This window comes from Prinia subflava, chromosome 9 (genome assembly GCF_021018805.1).
Source record: "Prinia subflava isolate CZ2003 ecotype Zambia chromosome 9, Cam_Psub_1.2, whole genome shotgun sequence".
Lineage (NCBI taxonomy): Eukaryota > Metazoa > Chordata > Aves > Passeriformes > Cisticolidae > Prinia > Prinia subflava.
The window spans coordinates 8460449-8484622 of NC_086255.1; the positions used below are offsets into that span (position 1 = coordinate 8460449).

Below are 24174 nucleotides of genomic sequence, written 5' to 3' on the forward strand. Positions count from 1 at the left end.
CCAAAGTGCAAAAAGTTACAAAGGAGATGAAATGTATTTTAGAATTAGACAATGGGGTTCAGTTAATTTTTGCATTTCTTCATATACCGATTGACTTTATAATTGGGTATTTTAAATTATTAAGAAGAAAATTAAAAATTAAGGAGGAGGAGCATTTCTGGATAGAAAAGAGGAAGAAAAAGGGAAGTCCAGCTTACAAGTAAGCACTCTTTCCTGGTAAACAGAAAGGGTAAAAGGGTGATGCTTTGAAAATATATGGAAGCCATTCCCGAGAAATTTCTCAGATGTGGAAGAGCATAATGTCAGGTTAAAGCAAATCCAAACCCATTCTAAAAATCTTGATTCCCATATTTTTCTGTTTCTGGGAAGCTTTCCTGTTTCACTCTTTGTCACAGTTGATACCAAATTTTTCCCATGCTGTGACATATTACCTGGTCTATGTGCCCAGCCAGTGCTTTCTGTATGGCCTGTCTGAGCTGGTTTAGTCTGCTTCTGGGAGCCAAGTACCAGCAAGGCTAGGGAACATGCTCCTGGAGGAAGAGAGGTTCCTGTGCCACAAGCCAGGCACTGCAGCTGCACTTGAGACCAGCCATGGGCACACACTGCACTCGGCAGTGGGATTTATTGGATTGCTAACTGCCGAAGAGATGTGAGGCTCACCCTTGCAACAGCATTTCCTCTGCCTTCAAAAAGCACTTCTCTGAAGTGCCCAGAGACATCCTGCCTTAGGGGTTATTCCCAGTTAAGACAAACCAAGGGAAAATGTGTGGCTGCTGTCAAAAGAAGAATAATGTCAGTGCTTACAAAAGCTCCCCTTCGCGTATGAACACCGAACCACTATGCATAACCTCTGGGTTTGATTTCTCTGTCATATTTTCTCACACTGGAGATGGTCCCAAAGCAAATCTCTGAATGCAAGCACAGAACATGATTAAGAATCAAAGCCTAGAATGCCAGAACATATGTTTGGCTTCTTGCTTTTATCTTTGTAGAGGTCCAGCCAAAAGCCTCAGTACAAACACCCTTGAATGTTTGTATGTTCTGCACAATAGGCCAAAATGTTCATGCTTATTACTATTAACCTTTTGCTGACTAAAACTTTGATGCAAATCTACTAATTGCCATGGATTCTGCAGGGGAGAGAAGCCCTGTTTGACCTAAAAGTCTAGCTCAACCTTGTTTATCTCAGCAGTCAGATATTCTGACTGCTCCTGCAAGTCAAAAGAACATTACTTCACACCACTGAATCCCAGAGGTGGGTTCCCATAATGTTCAGACTCCTAGACAAAACTCTGGGAAGTGCAGTGCCTCATGGTATGGACACACGATGCTTATTTCAAGAGGAACAGAAGCTCTGGTTTCCTTTGGAAGTTCTTGCTCTCTGGTTAAGACAAAAGAAAATAAAAATGTCTCATCTTAAACTGTTTTATTCATCTGATGTCATGTAAGATAATCACCTTAGCAAAAAAGCCTGCAGTATGACAAAGACATATGCATATCTTTGTCAAACTTTATCAAACCTAGAATGAGAGGAAAGTAAAACTCACCTGCAAATTCCACAGCTGGAGGTGTGACATCACTGGGTACCTCAGACAACCTGGACTTTGCCTCTGTCTGTTTTATATGTGTGACTTTTCAGATTCCACTGAAGGCTTCTGTTCTGCCAGTCCTACAGCCTTCTAAGACAGATCTCAGCAGCTTGTTGACCTCCCACACAGGTCAGGACAAAGTGTCAAACAAGCGCTTTTTGACATAAATCAAACTTCTCATGCTCATGCTTCTCATGAATTAATGTCACGCTTCCAGAGCTATTATTTTTTCACCAGCGACAGCACTGCAATATAAGAAAGAGAGAAAGCATCCAAAGAAGAGCTATGAGGATGCTGAAGGGTCTGGAGGGAAAGATGCAGGAGCTGTGGTTGAGGGCACTTGGTTTCTTCAGCTGGAGAAGACTGGAGGGGGTTAATCTACAACTTCCTCATGAGGGGGAGAGGAGGGGCAGGTACCAATCTCTTCTCTGTGGTGACCAGTGACAGGACCCAAGGGAATGGCCTGGAGCTGTGTCAAGGGAGGCTTAGGTTGGATACTGGCAAAATGTTCTTCACCCAGCGGGTGTCTGGGCACTGGAACAGGCTCCCCAGGGCAGTGATCACAGCATTAGTCCTCACAGAGCTCAAGAAGTCTTAGGACAATGCTCTCAGGCACATGGGGTGGTCCTGGGAGCTGGATTTTGACCCTTGTGGGTCCCTTCCTACTCAGAATATTGTGTAAAACTAGAGAATACCCAAACTACTACAAATTATCTGAAATCCACCCTGAATACCATGCATATATGATAAAAGGCATAATTTAGCATATTTTCCTCAATCCCAATGAAAATAAAATGATTTCAGACAGAAAAGATGAAATAATAAATTCATGTAAAGGTTACTCCAGAAAATTCAGCATGAAACACCTTAATTGTGCTTGTTAATAAAACCCCAAATAAAATCAGCTGTCTTCTAAAGAGAACAGCAAAAATTAGGACAACATATGCCTGAAAAAAAAGTTAGACTTTTTTATTCCAGGAGAACTCAACTAAAAGCTCCCTCCATTCTGGCACCTGGGTTTCGTTTCATAATAGCTTCAGCCCATTGTTCCTTATTATCAGAGCTGACTATGTTCAAGCTAAGGCAGATCTTGTTCCTAAATTTATGTCTCTGTGTGTGACCACTACAATATGTGTTTTGTATGCTTTTTCCTGAAAGCCTAATATAGTGATACCTGTGACACGGCTTGGACTCCCCCTTTCATGTATATTACCAACTCGAACTGCAACCTGCTGGTAGATTTTTCTTAAACTCTAAAATGAGGGTCTAACCTTCTCTTCTCTTTCTTTTTCTTCTCTGTTACCTATAATCTTGATTTGACTCACACAAAAGTGACACAGTGGGAAATCCACTCAAGAAGACTTTGACAACTAACAATGGAAACCTACCTACACGAAAGTTGACTGGTGGCGTTTATAGTGAAAAAATGTATTCAGGTTTAAAGATGTCATCTGTGTTAACTGATCCGTGTTGGTTTTGTGTGTTTTTGTCAAAAGAAATGTGCTGCGGAGTCACCTCTGTTAGGGTAAAGAAAACTAGCCAGAACAACATCACCACTAAAAATAGACAGGTACAGTCAGGAAAAAAAAAAAAAATCCCCCCAAAATATTTAAGATTGGGTTAATACGAGTTTTAGGTTGCACCAAATCCAAAGGACTTACATAAAATAGGGAAACTTTCAATATTTAAATACAACTAACACATAGAATTATTTATACTTCTCTTCCTTTCATCTTCTCTAACATACATGAAAAATTTGTTACTCTATGCAGTACCAAAATTGTTTTAAATGTGCCTCATAGATTAAATTAAAATAAGGTCACTGTACATTTTTCAGCAGTAGCTACCAATTGTTTTGGCTTTGGTTTTAGAAGCTGAGATGTTTTACAGATTCTTGTTAACCTGGAATGAATTCTTGCTGTGAAATAGCTTCCCTCATCAAATGGGATAGCTGAGGCCATAAGGTGTCATTGGAAGTCTTGGACATTTAATCCCAGAAAAAAGGGGTGTAAGTCAGAACAAAGTTCAAAGATGCCACAACCCAAGTAAGAGGGACTGAACCTGTGAGGGTATTAAAGTAATTGATATTGTACAACCAGTCCTTGTGTCTTCCACATTACTGTGTAGACCCTTTTGATGAAAACCATATCAAATATTCCAAATTTGTCAAACCCAACCCAAAAATGGTCTTTTGGATCACATTACAAACATGTGAAGTGGAGATGATGCTACTATGCCATCCCCTATGAAATGCAGGACAATGGAAAAATTTGGAAGAGGTTCTTGGAAGGAACCTGAGGAGACAAACACTGTGCAAAATGTGAATGGAACAGAAAGGATCTGAAGGCAGAAGGAGGCAGACAGTCATCTGCATCACTCAGTTCATTTACCCAGGTCAGAGTAACTTGAAGAAAGGACAAGATTCAGAGGAGTCCGCACTGTTGTTGTCTATGTTACAGGTGTTCTCTACCTAATCTGAAGGCTTTAACAAGTGACCAGATTTGTGGATGGCAAATCTTTCCAACCTGTGTGTTGCCTGAAAGATGCCTATTAATCTAAAGATGTCTATTAATCTAAATTCACTTAAAAATTTAAAGAGGGTGGGGCAAAAATAAAGATCATCTCTTAAAATTAAATAATTTGAGGTGAAGCCACTTTGTTCAGTGCTTTTTCACTAGTACAAGTCCTTTGTCATCCCTCATGATGCAGAGGAGGAAAAGTTCATAAAAGCAAGACTCTTGACTTCTTAAGCAAAATCCATACAGTAAACAGGGAACTAAACGACATCATTGGTCCAAAGAAGTACCCCAGAAAATCCAGTGAAAAACATCTATTTTGGGATGACTGACTGGAGAAGGAATTTTATCTCCTCCATTGTGGCAACACCGATTCTGCCTGGAGGTTCTGAACGTGCTTTTTGCAGATAATATGAGCTGTGTCACAGTGTCTCATGACTGCATGTTTTCTACCATTTTAGAGCCAGGTAAGCTGAGGGGCTTGGTTAATACACATGGCAGACTGCCAGGTATGCAATTTGTGAATCTTGTTTCACTTCAGACGTTAGCAGGAATTTTCTGGTTTGCTCCCTCATACACAGCACATCTTCCCCACACAGATCCCTTACCTCAGGCAGAGAAGGGCTACTGCAGGACCACACCTCTCATCACCCACCTGATTTCTCCTACAGCTTCACTGCCAGGCAAGTCTCATCATCAAAGATGAAAGCTTGCTAAAATCTCCAACAAGAAAACCCCCCAAAGTTGGGCAATTAAACAAAACAAACCAAAACCCCTTTAAATGTTACTTTAGAGAGGATGTGTTCAAGTTCAAATGGGGGTTATTGTGTCTCAGTTTGCCATCGGGCAGTCAGGGTAATTGACCCAGCAATACCTGCCCAGTGGAAGAGACAATGTTTGAAATTCGTGTTAGAAACAATTATCTACTTGACTTTTAAGTATGCGTCTTTCTGCTTTCATTTTTTTTTAGGAGGGCATTAAAAAAAACAAAACAGAAAGGCTCCCAACTCTTTGAAGGTCCTGTTTGTGCTGAAACAGACTCTGTGAACTGGTAATTGGCCTCACAGAGCCCAGGGGAAGAGAGGCTGAGGCAGCTTGGCAGGCGACACCGCTGCCACGCTCAGCACTTCTGCAGCCACCCGCTGCCCCGTCCTGGTGCAGGGTCCTTGCTGCAGCAGGACATGTCACTGTCCCCATCCCACAGCCTGAGCTCAGCACCCTCCCTGCTCAATCTCCCCACTCTACCAACCCTTCCCATCCCTCTACTCCTCTGCACAAGGCTGGAGAAGGGTTCCCAGGGAGATGTGGCTGCCACAGGGCTGTGGGTGTGCACAGTGCCTGGGTCCCTGTGGTGCTGGAGGTCACGGCCTCCCTCACAAGGGCAAAGCTGGCAGAAGCCTAGCTCAGGACAGATGGAAAGAGAAGCAAAATAGCAAAGCCACAAACATGTAGCTTCTCTGTTCTTTCAGCATTGCTTGCTGTTTCTTGTTAAACTGCTGCTTTTCACCCAGGGCAGGGCTGGCTCACCCACAGGTGAGGAGTGGGAGAGGTGGCACTGCCGACAACACAGGGACACCTGAAGCTGCTGGCTGAGGAATTACAGGATTACAGAATATGCTGAGTTGGAAGGGACCCACAAAGATCATTGAGGCCAACTCCTGGCCCTCCTAAACACATGAATGAGAAACAAAGAATGATCTTCAGCAGGACCATGAGTGTTTGGTGGGCAGCCACGTCGTGTCCCCGCTCAGTCAGGAGAGAAGACACCGCTGGTCCCAGCAGTGTCCCCCTGGCCTCTCTGGAAGGGAACGGCTCATTGTGAGCCTGGAAATGCTGCACAGAATCATCCTGCTGGAATCCTGCTCCTGCTTCCCCTCTGGGGCCATGGGTGAAGCCAAGCCCACGGCGGGAATGCGGCACACGGGAGCTGGGTAGCTCTGGTGGCTGTGAACAGAACGGGCGCTTCAACCCTGCTGCTCCCAGGGAATTCAAACCGCCAGAAAAATGAATTAAGCCTCACCAATATCTTTGCTTTAAAAATCAAAACAACAATAACAAAAAGACCAGTCAGGTTAATTACACTAGAGCAGGGAGGAATCTTTGAGATGTAAATACATTTCCATGAACATTAAAAGCAAACCCCTCTCTAAAGTGTTTTTCTTTCACAGGCAAGCAAGAAAAAGCATTGGATAAAACAAACTTTGCTTATTTTAGTTTCGACTCAATTACCTGTTAATGGAAAAAATCTGGCACCACCAATAATAAGGCAGGAATGAGATCACTGTTCTGGAGGCCTGGCTTGTCAGGGAAGCTTGCAACAAGAAGTGCATTTATCTGCCTTTCTATAACCCTTTTCAAGCGCTCTGTCAGGGAGCCCAAAGTGAACAGCCAGTTTAGGAAGAACTTGGAACCCGCTCCAGGCCCCCTCGGCCCTTTGGGAAAAGGAAAATTATTGTTGGCAAGTCTGCCTGGCTCCAGAAGTTGATCCAGTGCCCCCCACTTGCCCATGCAGCAGCAGACAGAGCTAAGAATTTTGTTATAATTAAATAACAGTGTGCTGATTGGTTGCTGGAGGTGGTCTTGAAACTGGTGTTTAAGGCAGTGGAGAACAACGGTTACTATTCATAGAAAAAGCAGAGTCTTAAAATCCATCTGTTTCGTTCCAAATTTAGGCCAAAAAAATGCTCACTCACTGTCTTTAAAAATACCACCTGCTTAGCTATTTTGTATAATGTGCCATTATATAAGTTTGAAGAAGGAGCAGGCAGGGAGGCAGCGGGGGCTGAGGAGGGGTGGGTGGAACAGATTAAAAAGATATAGTTAGATCCAAAAATACCCCAGCAGCATATTTAAAAGGGAACACAAAATAAGGGAGCAAAGGAGACAATTTCTGATGGAGATTAAAACCAGGGTGTCTGCTAATGCCTGGGAACCAGCTACTACAAATGGGCTTGTTTGCAAATAAGATAATAATCCTTTTTCTCTCTTTTCTTGAAAAAACCCCACCCTTCTTGTTTTGCTCACCCAGCTCCAGTCTTCCCCATGCTGCAGAGCTGTGGAAACACCTTGAGACTTTCCCACCCTGTGGACTGTTCTGGTGGTGCCCAGGCCAGGGCATCACAAGCCCCTGCCAGCAGGTACCTCCTAAATGGGACAGTGCTGGTGCCAGCTGCTAAGTCAAAGGATTGAGACAAGGAGCTGGTGACCCTACAGCACTGACCTTTCCAGCGCAGCTCTGCTCTGTGAGCAGCAGCATGAGCAGGGCCTGGTGTCCTGCAGATGTGTCTCCTATCTCCCCATTGTCCTTTCCCTCCCCTTGCTTCCGCACTGCAATCTTACATAATGTTACATATTGCAGCTGCAGTATTTCCACTTTTCCCTATACCCTTAACTCATTCCCTTGCTCCCTCCAACATCCCAGTGCTGTCCATGTCTCCTACCTAATCTTCTCAGCCTGCCAGCTGGGCAGCAGAGCGCAGATGCTGGTCCAGAGGCAGACGTGTGATAATTGGCCATCTGGATGCTGCCAGAGAGAATGGATAACAGCTGAGCTCTCCCTGCCTTTTCTTCAGCAGTGGATCTGGAAAGCCTCTCTCTTCTCAGTGCCGGCAGAGATTTCCCTGGAACTCAGAGGGACTTTATCATCTCTGAGAGTTTCACTGCTGCTGTCAAATCTGGTTCAAAATGCTGGAGTATTCAAGAATTATCAGGAGAGGGTCAAGCAGATGGACAGAGAGCATGACTTCATATTCTCCACTGCCTTAGAGACCAGATTAATATCCCCCTACCCCAAATTTAAAAGCATTTGCAACCTCAGAAAAAGATCAACTCCTAGCACATGGATGAAAGTCATGAGTTAATATTTTTGATTGATCCCAGAAGAAAATCAGTCCAGGGGGTGGAAGACTACAGTCCTCAAGGTGTCCTTAAACAGGTTGGTGACATTATTAACAATGACAGGTGTTGGAATGAAATCACTTGTAGCTGATCTGCCTCAAAAGTCTCAAGATGTTTCCAGGGACATCTTAAAATGAATGCCACAGTAACTATCTATCCTTTTTTTATAACATAGCAGTTGCTACAATCTCTGAGCAAATTTGAATATTCATAGTTTAAAGGCTCCAAAAATTTTAGGTGTCCTGTCCAACAAAGATCATTTGAGATCAGTCTCGGTCCTGTACTAAATTTTGTTTTCAGCTGGAGCACCTCTCCCAAAACAGCATCCAAAACCTTCCTCCAGTTTTGGTGGTAAAGTGCTCCTATGTGTATGCCAGACATACCTGGGCAGCAGTGTCACACACGTTGTTGTTTTTATTATTATTATTGGTCTGGGGTTTGTAATTAATAATAATAACATTAATATTAATATTATTAACTTTCATTATTGTTGCAATGACTCATGCAACCATTTTACTGTAAATTCTCTTTACATCTTTTTTATAGTCTAATGAAATGAACAGGACTCTAAAGATTGCTCTTTTTTTCCCTGCCTGTCCATTTTTTTCTTTTTAAGCAAAGCATAAAACCATGTGGCACTGCTTTGAGTCAGCAATTGCTTAAACTTTTTAAAATTCCATACACTAAGTGAAAAATGAGATTTACAGAACTAATGGAAAATAAATGTCTCCCGAACATGCAATACATTCGCTTGCTTCCTTGCCTTAGTCCATAAAAACAGATGGAAGCAACAGCTACAGTGAATTACCTACTGTATGTCCCATGGGAGCCCTGGATGAGAACAGACCGTGCCATTTTGTCACCACCCCACTCTAGGGGTTGCCCTCACTGGTGGGGATCTGGGGGTGATCAGCCTGTTCCTCACCCTATTTTACACCTACAGTGTATAGAAAGGTCTTTCCACCACGTTTCCACTGTATCTGGCCTCCTGGACACAAAGGAAAAACATATAAATAATGGTAATTTTCTTCCAGGAGCCTTGACCCTACTCAATTCCTCTAAGCAAGGGAAATTTGGAGGCAAATCTGAAGGCATAATCCCTCAAAGAGACGCGGCCAAGGCACAACCTGCAGGAAACACAAGCAGTTGCTTTCCCAGGGATATACAATTGTTTTCCACAGCAAACAAATTCCCAGCATGAGTTATGCACCCTCACAAGCCCTGTTCAATGTACCCTTGGAACACATGCCTCTCACCACACACACAGAAGGAAAACTAATTTGCAGGGGAAGGGTGTTTTAGGACTCTGCTTTCCAAAGTTCGCCTAATAAAGCAGAGAGCAAAGAACACAGTATTTTCCTGAATATATGAATCATACCTTGATGGTATCTACTTTGAATCATGGCATTCAAAGATCTCCCTGGAGCACTATTCCTTACTTTAGACGAGAGCAGCTATCCCCAGCAGAGATGCAGCACATGTGTCGGGCTGATGGATGGCCATGCTCTAGCAAGAGTCAAAACACTTAGGAAAAAGAAGTAAAAAATTCCCCAGAAACCTTAACTAGCCAGAGAGTAATCTGAGCACTGCATTCAATTTACTGGCTACCAACAACAGCAAAATTTGGCACAAAATCTTCCACAAAGGCTTTGCAGCAATGTCCTTTTCCCCACTGCAGAGCCCTCTCCCACCCACGCTGCCCACGTGCCTGTCGTGGCTGATGAGGGAACGTGTTCCATGAGGTCAAGGGCAGCACTTTGTGAGACCACAACAAAACCACCACCAGGCCTGGGATCAAAAGAGATAAATGGAGCTCAGTAAAAAATTCACCATGACTTAATCCTTCTAATAGGACATAAAAACAATACTCATGTATATTGCCCTTTACTAATATTTGAACAACAGCAACAAAAAAGGCTTGTCTTGTAAACTAATTAAATATTAGCTATTTAAGTACTGTATATTTAGTATCTCATTCAGTGCCTCCCAGGCCCTCACAAAGGAAATTCCTTCTGCAGCCAATGAAGTTTTGCAGGTTGAGTGGACCCCAAAGGAAGGGATAGCACCATCCCAGTGCTGGGCTTACCACAACAGCGTGTTCAGGTCTCTGCAGAACACTCACCCTCCCTGCAGAGCCTGCCAACACCAACCAACCAGAGGTGCAGTACCTGAGCAATGCACCTGCACAACAGCAGGGGAACAAACCTGCTTCAACCCCTTTACACTCCATTCTCAAGTGCCACTGCAGGAATTACCACGGCTCACATTCTCCAGGATGACCGGCCCTGTGGTGACATCCAGTTGAGATAGAATCCTGGAAATTATGAAGGTTAAATCTCCACTTATCCTAAAAAGCCCAAACAAATCAACAACACAGTAAGAATCCTTGCATATAAATTCTCTCCCATCCTGCACCATCTGCAGGCATTGCTGTCAGGTGGATGCTGGATTCTCAGAATCAAGAGCAGGTTGTGCTGCAAGGGCTCATTGCATCAAAAAAACCCTCAAATACATGCAAAATACAGACTCAAATCTGTCAAGGAGATAAAGCCTGAGCCCAGAAGAAGGACTTCACTAATTAGGGCTATCTGGGCCCTCCTGTGTCACCTTTATAGTGCACCAGCCCAATGTTGTGAGATCACCAGGTTGAACAAAAATACATTAAAATTAAAGGTATCACCAGCCCTGATCTCCCACTCACTTCACATGGAAGGATATTCCCTTAGCTCACATGCTGCCTTCTGCCAAATCGTGTGCCATTTGCTTTAAATAAAAAGGATTTTTAACCACCGCTACTCATGAGCAGAGAGATGGGCCAGTGCAAATTCCATGGGAACCCAAAGCAAACAGGATTTCTCACAACTAGAGCTGGTTGCAATTTGCCACAATTTTCACACTTCTATTTCCAAGTAAGCTTTCCAGTGGGCCTGCAAATCTTTCCAGCCAGGTAAGATGCAGTCAACGCATAAATGAGTTGACAAGTCATTCTCTGCACATACTAAGTTGCTTTTATTAATCCAGAACTGCATGCTACAGATACTGTACAGCATGAACATTTATTCATTACAAAAAATGGCTTCCAAACCATTAAAAATGAAAATCGGAATAAGAGCATAAAACGGAACAGTAACATCACAACTGTTAGGAAACATTCAAAGTATTCACAAAAAATGTTATAGTTAGCATCTTAATAAACCAGAGAAAAATCTGAGACAGTTTTACAATCGCTTCATGTCAACTACAATGGCACTGAATGAACAGATGAACAATTTTTCAGCTTTATACAGCGTTTTTTGCAACATCAACATGCCTAGGTTTTTTTTTTGTTTTAAGTTTGCTACCTACCTGTATGTAGTAAGTGTACATAAAAGTGGCAGTCTGATTTTCCTTTTATGAATAATCTAATATACAGAATTTGGCCCTTAAGGGTTTATACCTCTTCATTTTAAATGCTTTCCGGACAATCTGCTACCAAACACGTCTGTTATAGGTGACATTAAAACTACATACATATCTACCTATGTAACATCACAGCAAAACATGATGAACAAAAAATTTACAGCATTAAAAAAAAAAATAATAAAGTTGTCGGGAGAAAGTTAAAAGTCACTGAGAATTTTGGCACATAAAAATTTTGCACACAGCCTACAGTCCTAATGTCGCAGGGGATTCAGCTGCAGTTCTGAACGGGAGACACTTGGACCTTGCTATTTTTCAAACAGCATTGCTAAAAATTCCCTTGCTAAATTTTCAAGTCTTTTTGAGTGTAATGGCTTTTAAAGCAATTTTATTCTTTACACTATTGATCCTTGAAAAAATGCATCTGCGAATGTCCATTTGGTGGCAACCGTATTTCATATAGCAAAAAAAAAAAAAAAAAAAAAAAAATCACAAAAAGAAATCAAAAAACAAAATCCCGGAAAAAATATATATATACACATTTATATATAAACTTAAAAACCTTGTACAAATGAGTTGTTATATATAAGATGCTTACACTAAAGGAAAAAAAACCCCTTTATACAATGTTTCAAGGAAAAAAAAAGAAGAAAAAAACATTTAAAAAGGGACAACATACAGATACAACAAGCAATTTCTAAAGCAATAAATACTACTGGTCCAATAGCGTTGTGATACTTTTAATTGTTGAGTAGCGTCCCCTCCCCCAAAAAGAACAACACCATGGAACAAGGTATATTAACACATTTTTTTAACCCTTTGTTTCTGTACATTTAAACAATAACAAGTAACATCACAATAAAGGTTGTTTCACACAAGGAAGAAAAAAAAAAGAAGTAGTAGCGGCACCGCATTCATTATGCCCTTAAAGGTTTAAAAACCAGATGTAAAATGATTGGTTCGCAAGCTCGTATTTAATACAAATAATAAAGAACCAATGCCTCTGGCAAGGGCTGCTTTGAAATTGCTTCTTTTTTTTTTTTTTTTTAATTTTTAAAATCAGTCTTTAAAACTAAGCTATTGGAACTACATAACAATTATGTATATATATATATTTTTTAAACGCTACAAAGACTTTAAACAGCTGTTGATAAAAATTTTGGCAGAATCATGAGGCTTTTCTCATCTACATATTTAAAAAGGAGAAATTGAAATAAGAATGGGTCAAATATTGACCAATGAACTCGATAAAACATCAACTAATGTAGCCACATGGCACAAATTAAAAATGAAACCGAGAAACGACGACAAACAGCGGACGACAACGAGGAGAAGAAAAAAAAATAAAGAAAAGGAAAAAAAAAATAAAAGAAACAAAACCCAAACAACCAAAACCCCAAATACCAACAGAATTCAATCCCCCCCACCCCGAAAGGAAACCGAAAGGGCTAACGAGGCTAAAGCTATTCTAAGGACTTGGTTACAAGGGAGAGCGGCTGGGGCTGTGTCCCCGGCAGCGAGCTGTGGGAATGCAAGGAGGACGTGGAGGGCTGTGCGAGGGGGGCGGCCGGCGGGAGCGCGGCCGCAGGGTGCTCCAGGGCCCCGTTGGGGCAGCTGGCGGCGGGCAGGGCGCCGGGCTTGCCCGCGGCGCCCTCGGCCAGCGCCAGCGAGGACGGCGGCGGCGGCATCATCACCAGGTGCGCCAGCGGGTCCGGCTTCAATGACAGCGAGAGGGGTTGCGTTTGTTCAGTCTGTGGTTTCGAGTCTCTGGAGGGGGAGGCGAGCATGGCGGGGGAGGACGGAGGAGAGTCTAGTAAGCTTCCATCTGAAGAGGGTGGGCTGACGCAGCTGCCTTCACCTTGTATGTAGCGAACGCACTTTTTTTTTCTCCTAGAAACAGGGAGAGAGTCGTCTGTGAATAAAGGGCAGAGACGCCGGTGGAGACAGTCAGCTACGGCACAGAGCCGTCAGTCAGCTACTCTGGGCTCTGCACGGGTGGCACCCTGGCCCCATGTGCCATCCTGGGAGTCTGGCAGGATGTCCTCGGCACCAAGCCCGCTCGGGAACCTCCCCTCGGCTAACAGATTTGGAAAGGATTCGCCAATTAATTGTCTCTTCATCCCCCTCCTCTTCAGGCCGCCTTCTTTCCTTATTTTCATAATCAGAAAACCAGATAAATGGGTTTTGGAGCCCACTGCTCTAATCTACAAACTTTCCTCCTTGGGAAAAAAATAGTAAAAAGTAATTTAATCCTCCTAAAATAAAAACCCTGGATAGCTGATGGTATCTCAAGATGTCCCATACCACTGTCCAACTCAACAGGCCTATAGCTACACCTGTGTCACCTGTGGTCTCTTACGATGCCCTGCCCTTGGGAGGCAAGAACAGCTGCAAACTACTGCTCATTGCTTTCTCCTCTGTTAAGAACCACACCAAATCCAGAAACATCAGTCAGACAGGAGGGATATATAACAGAGAGAACGAGAGAGAGGGGAAATAAAAACAAAACGAACAAACAAAGCAAACAGAAGAAAAAAATAGGAAAAGAACAGGAAAAACAGAGTATGATCCAAAATAACAAGAATAACTGGTTGTATGGCCTGCAGGTTGTGGCTTTAAATCGACTCAGTTTTGCTTTTTGTTTTAGGGGAGAGTGGTAGATTTGGGAAGCTGCTTGTCTGCATTTTGGGAATTTTCCTCTGAGAGGCCATCCATGTAACTCCAGAGTGGGATCCAATTTCAGTAGGTGAAGAACACGACGACAGGTACAAAGGTGAGGAGCAACATGGATCTTATTTCACACCAGGGAATGTGAGAGTCTCGCAAGAGCCGCTCATCTTCAAATAAATAAGTGACCCGACAGAGATCTTTTCTCCTCCCTCTGTCCACTGGATAATGTAAAGGAGCAATGAAAACAGATGACAGCTTCACACCATCTCTCTTGCAAAGTATGTGCAAGACAATTCTAGCAGCAGGACAGAAATAATGATGCAAACAACCACAGCACCTGGCAGAATGATGTCCAGTGGCCACCTTGACCCTAAGCATGCTGGCTCTCCAGCCCTCCTATCCACAATCACCCTTCCCATGGGAAGTGCTGAAGTGCTGTCACACAGCCCAAGGCACAGGGCAAAGCCTGTCTAGAGCAGCTCTGCCACGAGAACTTTGCATGCTCAGCTAAGCTGCACAAAGCCACCAAGGTGAAGGAGGAGGTTGCTCTCCCTCTGCAGTGGATACATCACCCCAGCTCCACAACTCCAACAGAGGGAGTGCCTGGGCATAGCACAGCAGCTGAGTGTCACTGGGGGACATTCCCCACCCCAGTAGGTGCCCCAGTTCCCCTGCTGGTCACCAGTGTTCTCCCCTATGTACGGAGTTTGACCAAGTTAAACCAAGATCTGCCCTCAAGACAATGAGGACAGATGCTTCTCATCTGCAAAGGAGATCAAACTGTGATCCTGGAGTTAAAAGTATCACCTCCCATAGCCAGGAAGGGAACAACAACCCCAGCACTCCATCCTTCACCAGCTTCAGTGAGGGAACAGTGCTGTGACATCCCTTCCTCCAGGCACTCAGGACTGCTCTCAGATTCTGCTCCATGTGCCACATGGCAAGGTCAGGGATTAGGGCTATTAGAGTTTTAACCATGTTAGCCTGCAGATCAATACATGCTAAAAACTAAAGACAACCATGCAACTTAAATGTTAAAAAGAAAGAAGGAAAGATAGAAGACAGCAAGTAAAGGCCATAAACCATGCTTTATTAGAGCAACGTTAAAAGACAGAAAAAAAAATTAATTTGGTGGGCTCAAAACAGAACTTGTTAATTCTTCTACTATCAACAAAAAACACTGGATATCTCTGGCTCTTGGCTAAGGACAGTTCTGCTGTTCGCTCTCCCCTCTCCTGTCTCACCACTTCCTACTTCAGCTGTGCAGCACCACCAGGGCCACAGTTCCTGTTTGGACCTTCTGTACAGCTCCAGTGGCAAAGCAGGACAGAGTTAAGTTCCACAAAGCTCACCAATACTATTTGTGTGGAAAGATGGGTTCTTACAATCTGGAGACTGCAGGACCCCCTCTCCACCCCCAAATTAAAATTACTTGCAGAGACCCAAGCTCTGCCTGCCTCATTGACGGGGGTCCAAAAGTCCTTTAACTGGACTGCTCTTAACCTACAGGGCAGTGAATTATTTAACTGGAGGCAGTTTGAATCTAGTATGCCAGCATTTCAAATTTATTTTTTAATATTATTTAAGTTCTGTGGTCTGAAAGAACTCCCATGGCAAAGCAGCCTTAAACCAGGTTTACCTGATTTTCTGACACTGCAGAGTTAACAACCTTTTAAAAACCAAACCCATTGCTCTACTACCTGAAGTAATTTTCCTTTGACTAGGATTAAGTGAGCATATTGCTCCTTTTGCTAAATTCTTTAATAGTGTGGCCACTTGTAGTCTGAAAAAAAATATTTACTTAAATCATGATGGCTGCAATCTGTGCCAATCACACCATGGGTTACCTGTGGTCATGTACCTGTCAGGGTTAAGTGAGACAAAAAGTACAGAGGGCAAACCCCCAAACCATGCAAGCCTAATTTTGGCAGATGTGAAGACCACCATGCACCTCTGATGAGGGGGAAATAAGTAAAACTCTAAGGAACTACTTGTGCCTCAGTTGCTCTCCTAAAGGATGGAACAAAAATACTACATATCCTCCCTCAGAAGCACAAATGAGGATTATTCACTTGTGCATTGCTCTCAGAGTATTAACTTGCTACATCAGTAGGGCAAACACCAACAGACCTGACTTCACTTGTGCTGCCCTTGAAACTGGAATAGCACCTGGAATAGCACCAGGAAACCTGTAATGCTGCAATTGCCATGAGTAAAAGCCACAGAAGACTCCCAAGGGTTTATTCAGTTGCTGTGGGCAAAGATGTCTCAGTTTTCACCACAGTAGCAAACTGGGCATCTTTACTAGCACCTACCTAAGTTGTGCTACAAAATGCTACCATGCTAGCAAATGCAATGTTATAATGGTTAGGAACAGAACTAGGAGAGATATGCTCTAATACCTAGTGGTAAAATTCCTCCATGCATTAAAAAACACAACAAAACAAGAAACCAAACCTAAAAAGAATAAAAAAGGAAAACCAGCTGACTCTGAATCAATAAGTCCAAAACTATCAGCTATACCACTGAAGTTGTCCCTGCTGCACTGAAAGGACTTCTGACCAAAATCTGGTCTTAGTTAAGAGAGGGTTTACACTTCACATGTAACCTAAGCACTGTACAGACCAAATAAAAAGTTTCCTTGCTGATAAAATGTAGTTTTAAAAGTATGTTGCTTACTTAAGCAGCCAGGAAAAGATAAAGCAACACAAACATGATGTGCCCCCAGTTCTGGTACTTGGCATGCAGAGCCTGACATGCTTCACATACTCTATCTCTAGACTACACAAATATCTGCTGATAGTGTGCAGCAAAGTAACCACAGAACAGAGCCTAACTAAACACAGCACTGCAGTCCTTGGCTAGCATGGGATTCAACATGACACAGTGAAGTAGCTACTCAGCCCTTCTGCACTGAACCCTTCTCCCTCCCTTTAAGAACTAAGACAGCTTTCCCAGCTGGTTTAACACATGCCCTGGTACTGATACCTAACCCCAACACCCCGTGCCTCAAACAGGACAACACACAACCTGCAGAAGGCATTTGTGGTGCCTCCTCTGGCACACTGACACACACCACCACCCTCAATCCCTGTTTCCTCGACACTAAGCACAGACAAGACTGCGTGCATACACAAAATACGATGGACGTCTGAGCTACATTCTAAATGAGATGGAGCACATGGGACTGGCATGAGTAAGAGGGGAAAATGGGGGAGAGGAATCACTACACACAGAGTGTGGTTTGGGTTGAAATACCTACCATCATAATATTCCAAATTCAAAGACTGCTTGTATCAGAATAAAGAAACAACAAATTTAACCAAATGCGATCATATAAGGAAAAAGGAATGAGAAAAGAACTACTCGGTATCCCTCCACCAAGAAAGAAGCACGTACTGAGTTACACATGGAATTAAACTCCAGTAGAACATGGGCTGCCGAAATTTGGGCTCTCTGATGTCTTTCATCTCCTTTTAATGCTGGAAACTGTGCTACTAAAGCTGTAATTAGTTTTGTCTAGAGCGCAGAAGTTTACAGCTCACTTGTTGGGACAAAATTTAAGAAAAACATATTTTTGGGATTAGAAAAAAAAAATTTAGATAATTTAAAATAATTAAATCTACATAAACCTTCCTGAGGCATAGAAGCCAACAGGTAGCTGTTTAAATTTTCAAATACCAAAGGAATAAATACAATATAAGCTGTAAACACCGGCTTTTACATCTCTGATGATGAGAAAAACACTAGTGCTGCAGATACCAGAACCTTTTAAAAAACGCCTTTGCAGGCAGGGGACATAGACCCAAATTAAAGACAAAATATAAATGTCCAGCTAAACGTTAATTTTGCTGACAATCTGGAAAAAGTAACAAAAAAAAAAAAAATCAAAAAAATTGCCAGCTTTAAGGACTTTGAGTTTTCTTGTTCCCAGTTCTACCACCAGGGAGAGGTTATTGGTAAAGAAAGAGAGAAAATGGCATTAAAATTAGCAAGAAATTCCAAAGATCAAAGATTATTAGCAATTGATGCTGTGGGAGAGAGAAAGGTGGGGAGTGGGGAAAAAAGATTAAAAAAATAAAATCACACAAATGCACTAAGAGGACAGATTGCTTTTATTTCCCCAAAGGCCTAATGGGTAGTTTTATACCTGCATGGTTTGCACCATAAACTCTGTCGGTCAAGCCCGAACAATGCCCGACACTTCTTTGGAGTATTTGCATCTGTTAGCATAAGGTAAACACAAAAAATACAACACAATGGTGGATAGAGCTCATTTGGTCTGCGTCATCTTAGCTACAGCTACGTTCAGCTTTCAGTCACCTCCGTTTTATTTGGTAATCTCCCCTCGTACCAAGGGCAGGAAGGAAAAAAAGGACTTTCACAATGAGCCAAAGGAAAACAAAAACAAAAACATTCCGACACAGCCACGAGCCTGTGTGGTGTCAGTACCGCACTCAGTGCCGCGTTATCAAGGGCTTTGGGAACGGCTTTCCTTGGGTGGAGGTTTGCAAGAGCCACGGATCAGATGGGCTTAAGGTTGATGCTGTTTTACAGTGGGTTTTTGGCTAGCAGCAGCAAAGAGGAAGGCAGGAAAAAAAAAAAAAACAACCAACCAACCAACAAAGAAAACAACAAAAAAAAAAGGCAAAACCCTTTCGGAGAGACGATTACTGATGGCAGTGTCCCACTCCCTTGTGTCTTCTAGATCACAACATAGAGCTACAAAGCAACAAGGCAGGAAAAAAAGGGGAAAGTACCAAATAAACCAGCTGCAAATCAGCCATAGCGAGTCTGGGAAAACTATACACACCTGCAGGGGCCGCACCAGTTATTCTGTTGATCAAGGCCAAAGCGCGCTCGGCATTTCTTAGGAGCGCTCAGGTCTGAATGAGTTCAAGAAAAGCGAGCAGAAAAGGGAGAGAGGAAAAAAAAAAGAAAAGGGGAGAGGGGGGAGTGAGAGAGAGAGAGGAAGAGAGGAAAAGGGAGAAAAAAGAGAGAGGTAAATAAGGAAAAAATAAAAATAAAAAAGGGAATAAAAATCAATGTCCTCGTTATTAATTGCAAATATTGACTTTTGATTTAAAAGTTTAAGAAAAAATGATAATTACATTTTTATTTAACTCTTGAGATTATCTGTTGCAATTAAAGCTGCAGTATCCCTTTATAAAGGACTGTTTCTTTCCCTTTTAAGAGAGCAGGTAGAGGAAAGTCTTTGTGGTTTGTCTAGCAGGTTGTTTCAGGCAAGATTGATTTGGGCTGGGTTTTTTAATTCTTTTTTTTTTTTTTTAAGAAGGGGGAAAAAGGAAGAAAAGAAGCTGAGTATGAAAAGTTAGGTCCTGAACATGCTTTTTTCTTCAACTTAGATACAAAATAAAGAGAAAAAAAAAAAAAGAAAGTAAAAAAAAAAGAAATTATATCTCCTGGGATAATGCAGCTTTTGGAATAACATTCAATTTACTCATTTTCATTAATTTGTATTTAAAGGAATGGATAAGAATAAGCAGATTGCGGAATGAGTATGTTAGTATCAGCCAGAAAATAAAACGTAAAGCATGGCAAGGTGCTGAGTTAGTACAGCTAGTGAATTGCAATGAATAAGCTTGAGCAGAAAGGAAAAAAAAAAGATCCAAAACTAAAATAAGAACAAAAAAATGCGTACGCATGCTAATGTGAGAAGACTTAGTGGGAGCCATGAAAAATGCCATTAGATTAAGGAGGTTCATTACTGACTTGCTTCCATTGTTTATCAGTCTCTTTAAAGAAATACTGCATATTCAATTTGCACAGTTAGTACAACTCTTGCATTATTTTTACTGCATTACTGTTTTAATAGCAATTGTTACAAAAACAAAAAACAAAATTAAAAAATACTATCAAACATAATAGATATAAAGATATATAGATAATAAATACTATCAAAACGTGTGGATGGTATTTTTTTCTTAATGTCATAAGTGTTTAATGTTAAAATCTATAATGGCAGGAAAAAAAATTAAAAAGCAGTTTATAAACTATTTTAAATGACTCAAAATGACGTTAGCACCTGTAATCGGAGGAAGTGAAAGGCAAGGATTTAGGAAACATTCGCTGTGTTCTGAAAAAAAAGAACAAATTATACAAAGGCTTCAAAAAAACTAAGTTAGGGCTTCTTCAAGGTCGACTATGAGATTGCCTATGCAGTATTTCTAATTTCCTCTATACAGAATGGCAAACCTCCTTAATTTAAGATGGGTGCGATTCACCACTGTAAGGCATGCATCAGGACATCCGGGGACGGCCCGGCTCCGGCGCGCGCGCGGCCGGTGGACGACGGCATAGGCATTCCAGCTACGGCTGCGCCGCGGCACGCGCGGCCACGACGCGGACAAACGCGCCCACTGCCACACCGGCAGGCTCGGACATGCAATGGCTGGGTTACTAGTTTTAGAAGGGCGGTAACGCGTGGATAATTGGAGTGCATTTTAAAAAAAAGGTAAAAAATAATGCTGTCTAGAGTAGGGATTGGCTCCCCTGAGGTCAGGAGATCTGCGCCCACCTCCCCCGTACCTACAAGGGACACACCAGGACTGCCACACTTCCACTAAGCAAGAGGTTTAGACTTGTCTTTACTTACCATTGGTCTCTCCTGGCTGCTTATCCCTTTTCCTCTTCTTCTTCTTTCCCTGCAGAAAACATACACAAACGAGAAGGATTAAAATAAAACCCCCAGCAAGCGTCCTTGCAAGGGGGCACCGAGCAGGAAGCTCCCAAGGGGGGACACTGAAGTGTGACACTGGCTCACCCTCAGTGCAGGGAACTTTGGGGGGCCCAAGGAGATGCTGTACCCCAGGACTGACTCTGCCTGCCCACCCTGTGACTTTTCAGACAGCCTCACTGCAGCCTCCCCAGTGCTAACACCCACCAAGGCCACGGGCAGCTGGGGCCAGGGCAGAAGGACTTGCAAGATGCTAATTTTGAGCTAAAATCATCATGAAGCCAAAAACTTTTGAAATGTGTACACTCCTGCATGCAGAAGTTTCAAGAATCATTTGTGGTCATGTATTGGTGGAGCAGGGCAGGGAGGAGAGGGAGATCAGAAAGGGGAGAGTGAGGTCAGACTGAGCCCCTGGAGCTTCTCAGCACTGAACACCGAGCATTCAAGCAGGCAAGGAGCTCACAGTTTTATAACCTGCAGTTTTATAGTTCCACTGACAACCTAGAAAGCAATGCCAGGACAAGGAAAAAAAATCCAGACATAGCCAAGACCCTTCCCACGTTTTGCTCTATCACAAGGAAACAACCAGTAATATTTTGCTAAACTCTATCCCTTTCCCAAACACTGCACCACAAGATGATGAAATTCATTATGGTTTTTGACTGGAGGGAGAAAAGCCCCTTCTGCTTCCTCCCAACAGTGTGGGAGAGGACAACTGGGAGCCCAGCTTCTGTGGAAACACAGTAATTGCTTTCCAATAGAAAAAATACAAAGTAATAAACATAGCTCAAAAGAGAAAAGCTATTTTTCCAAGAAAACTCCTCCAACACTGAGGTGCAGGGTTTGCAGACTAGTACAACAAGGCCAGTGTAGGCAACAACGCAATATCATTTTCACAACTCCCCAAATGCTAAAAGCAACAACTTTTGGGCCAGCAATGTCAGCTGTGAACAGCACAAGAATTCTTGGCTTTTGAAGACATGGTAGCAATGGCAGCTGGTGAGAAGATCTCAGAGCAGCAGTCCCTTGTGGTCAAGGGGCAACAAACATCTTGCAAGAATGAATCTGACAGAACTTTTTAAGGGTTGGATGTATCTGGGAAAGGCAAGAGGTTCTCCCACATAGTGAGCATCTTTCTCAGTAGATGGATTCCAGATACACAGTTAGATAGGCTCCAGAATGGCAGATCCACATTTGGGATGCTCCCTATGACAGGTTTCCTGGAATGTTTTAGTAAAAAAATCCCCCAACATGAATGTAGGACATTGATCCATCGTTGTCCTGTTTTTCCTCCACAAAGCTGGCCTTGTGGGATGGGGTTTCTACACTCATCCCCCCTTGCTTGCTCAGGGCTGTAAACTGCCATCCTGTTGTCCAGGCTGTTCCAGGTTTATGAGATCCTTCTGGAGATGGAGAAATCAGTGTGCACTGTCCATCTCAAAGGAACTTTAAACAACATGCACATAATCCTGCAGCCTGGATGCCAATGACAAATAATCCGACACCTCTGAGGTAATTTTTCGGCATATGGAAATTGTCAATTGCTAAAGCAGACATCAGTCTAACATGACAGGCAGACAAGGGTTGCTCCTAAAGCTCCCTGAGAATAGAAGAGGGAAAAGTACGGATGCAAGAGGCTCAGACTCTGCTCCATCTATATTGATCTAGGTTGACAGTAACTCTGTGAAAATCAGTGAGTTTTTTCCAGCTTTCAGCAATGTAACCAAAACCAGACGATTGCCTCAAGATCATAAGTCTGACTTTTATTTAATCTCAAGGAGGCTACTGGCATAATTAACAGATTGCATCTGCAGCAAATTTGCCTAATTTTTGCAGTACATTTGGGAATTCAGGGGCTATTTCAATTTGAGACCTTAAAACTTCTTCACTCGAGGGCCAGCCAGAACAAAGGTCAGGAGTCACCTGCCTTTCACAAGCTTTTCAAGGCAGGTATTAAAGTACTGTAATGCCTTTAGGGAGCAATCTGTTAAAAACAGCTGATCTACAGGAATGTCAGCCAGGGACCAGGAATTTCTCGATCTTTTTTTAAACACAAGCTTTAAAAACTCTTCCTAACAAAGAATGAACAGAGGTCACATCAACTTCTTTACATCCTTTTCAAAGGAAACAGGGAGAAGAATAATCTGGTTTGCTTGTTCAGTTTCTGGGCTACAAGAGGATATTAGACTATGTAGCTAAATTAATATATGGACTTAAGAAGGACAATGAATTGTGGCAGCAGTTTTTCAAGTGCTCTGCAGAAGACACCACCTTTTCTTTGCCTAAGAGTGCTCTCCCAAGACTTGAGCAGATTGAAACATTTTCTGTCATCATACTGTACAAATTTTTATGCTGCAAGGAAATACGGATGTAAATACCTGCTAACTATTTTGGCAGCTCCCTCTGCAGAGCCAAACCAACACAGGTTTTGATAGGTTTGCAGAGTTCTTTGGTACTAATTTTCTAGACAAGCAGTAGGTGAGGTGACTGGACCATTACATACTCCTGCGTCCAGTACTCGGCACTGCTAAACATCTTAGATCTCAGGAAGAGCCACTGAGCCTTGTGACACCAACAAGCCAGGAGGCTGAAAGCTGCATTTTCTGAATGCACCGCTCCTGTCTCTGAAGACCTGGGCTATAGCTGGCCTTATCCTTGAGCCTGATGTGAGGTGCTTAACAATTTAACCACTTCAAGCGGCCCAAAATCGCTCCCCTGCTAGATGTGTGAAAGGCTCAAGACCCTGCAAACGGCTGAGGGAGGAGGGGCACTCAGGAGAGCTGTGAATGGACCAGGAGAGGAGACATAAATAAATCCTGTGGTTGATGCAAAGGTACCACGCTCTCCTCAGGCAGGAAGGTTCCCCCTGAAGGTCACTTGGGGGTACAGCATCAAGCCGCTGGGAAAGCACTGGCTTTCTCATCCTGTCCTTTTTAGCTTAAGAAGAAAGGGTTTCACAGTGTTCACACAGTGAGGACAAAAGTAAAAGGTCCTAAACACTGAGGCTTTGTACATGCCCATCTGTCAGTGGCACAGTCACTGCAGAATGAGCATTCCTGAAACCTCAGTCGAGCCTACACTCCCTTTTGAACACCCAAGAAGACGATACTGCACAGTGCTGAGGAATTACCTCAAGCCTATGGTCTGACAGTCTCAGGCCAGACTGTGCTGAAAAGAGAAGGAAAATGTGCTAAGCAGGAGCTGTGCCTCATCAGGCTTAAAAAGGTCTCCTCTGAGGAGCACAGAATGGAAAATATTCTGAACTGGAAGGACAATTGAGCACGCACAGGTATACCTGTAATGACCAAGGAAGGAGAACTGAGCCCAGTGGAAAGAAAAGATGATCAAGAAAAAGGAATGATTTGAAAAAATGTCCTTAAGCACATACTGCTGAATAAGTGAGCAT

General features: G+C 42.8%; 1 protein-coding gene across 13 annotated transcripts in view; it reads right to left on the bottom strand.

Annotated features, from left to right (window-relative positions):
• Positions 1–10987: 10987 nt before the first annotated feature.
• Positions 10988–24174, bottom strand: part of TCF7L2 (transcription factor 7 like 2) — a 172453-nt gene continuing 159266 nt past the window's right edge. For 5 of the 13 annotated variants that reach the window (XM_063405294.1, XM_063405293.1, XM_063405298.1 and 2 more), the window contains 4 exons: positions 20688–20736; positions 20118–20168; positions 18885–18957; positions 10988–13291 (listed from right to left, as the gene is read on the bottom strand). In XM_063405294.1, coding sequence (XP_063261364.1) covers positions 12865–13291; positions 18885–18957; positions 20118–20168; positions 20688–20736 — 600 coding nt within the window. In that variant the 3' untranslated portion in view covers positions 10988–12864. Of the gene's footprint in view, positions 13292–18221; positions 18295–18884; positions 18958–20117; positions 20169–20687; positions 20737–24174 lie in introns of all 13 variants that reach the window. The other 8 variants (XM_063405300.1, XM_063405302.1, XM_063405301.1 and 5 more) reach the window with 5 other exon arrangements.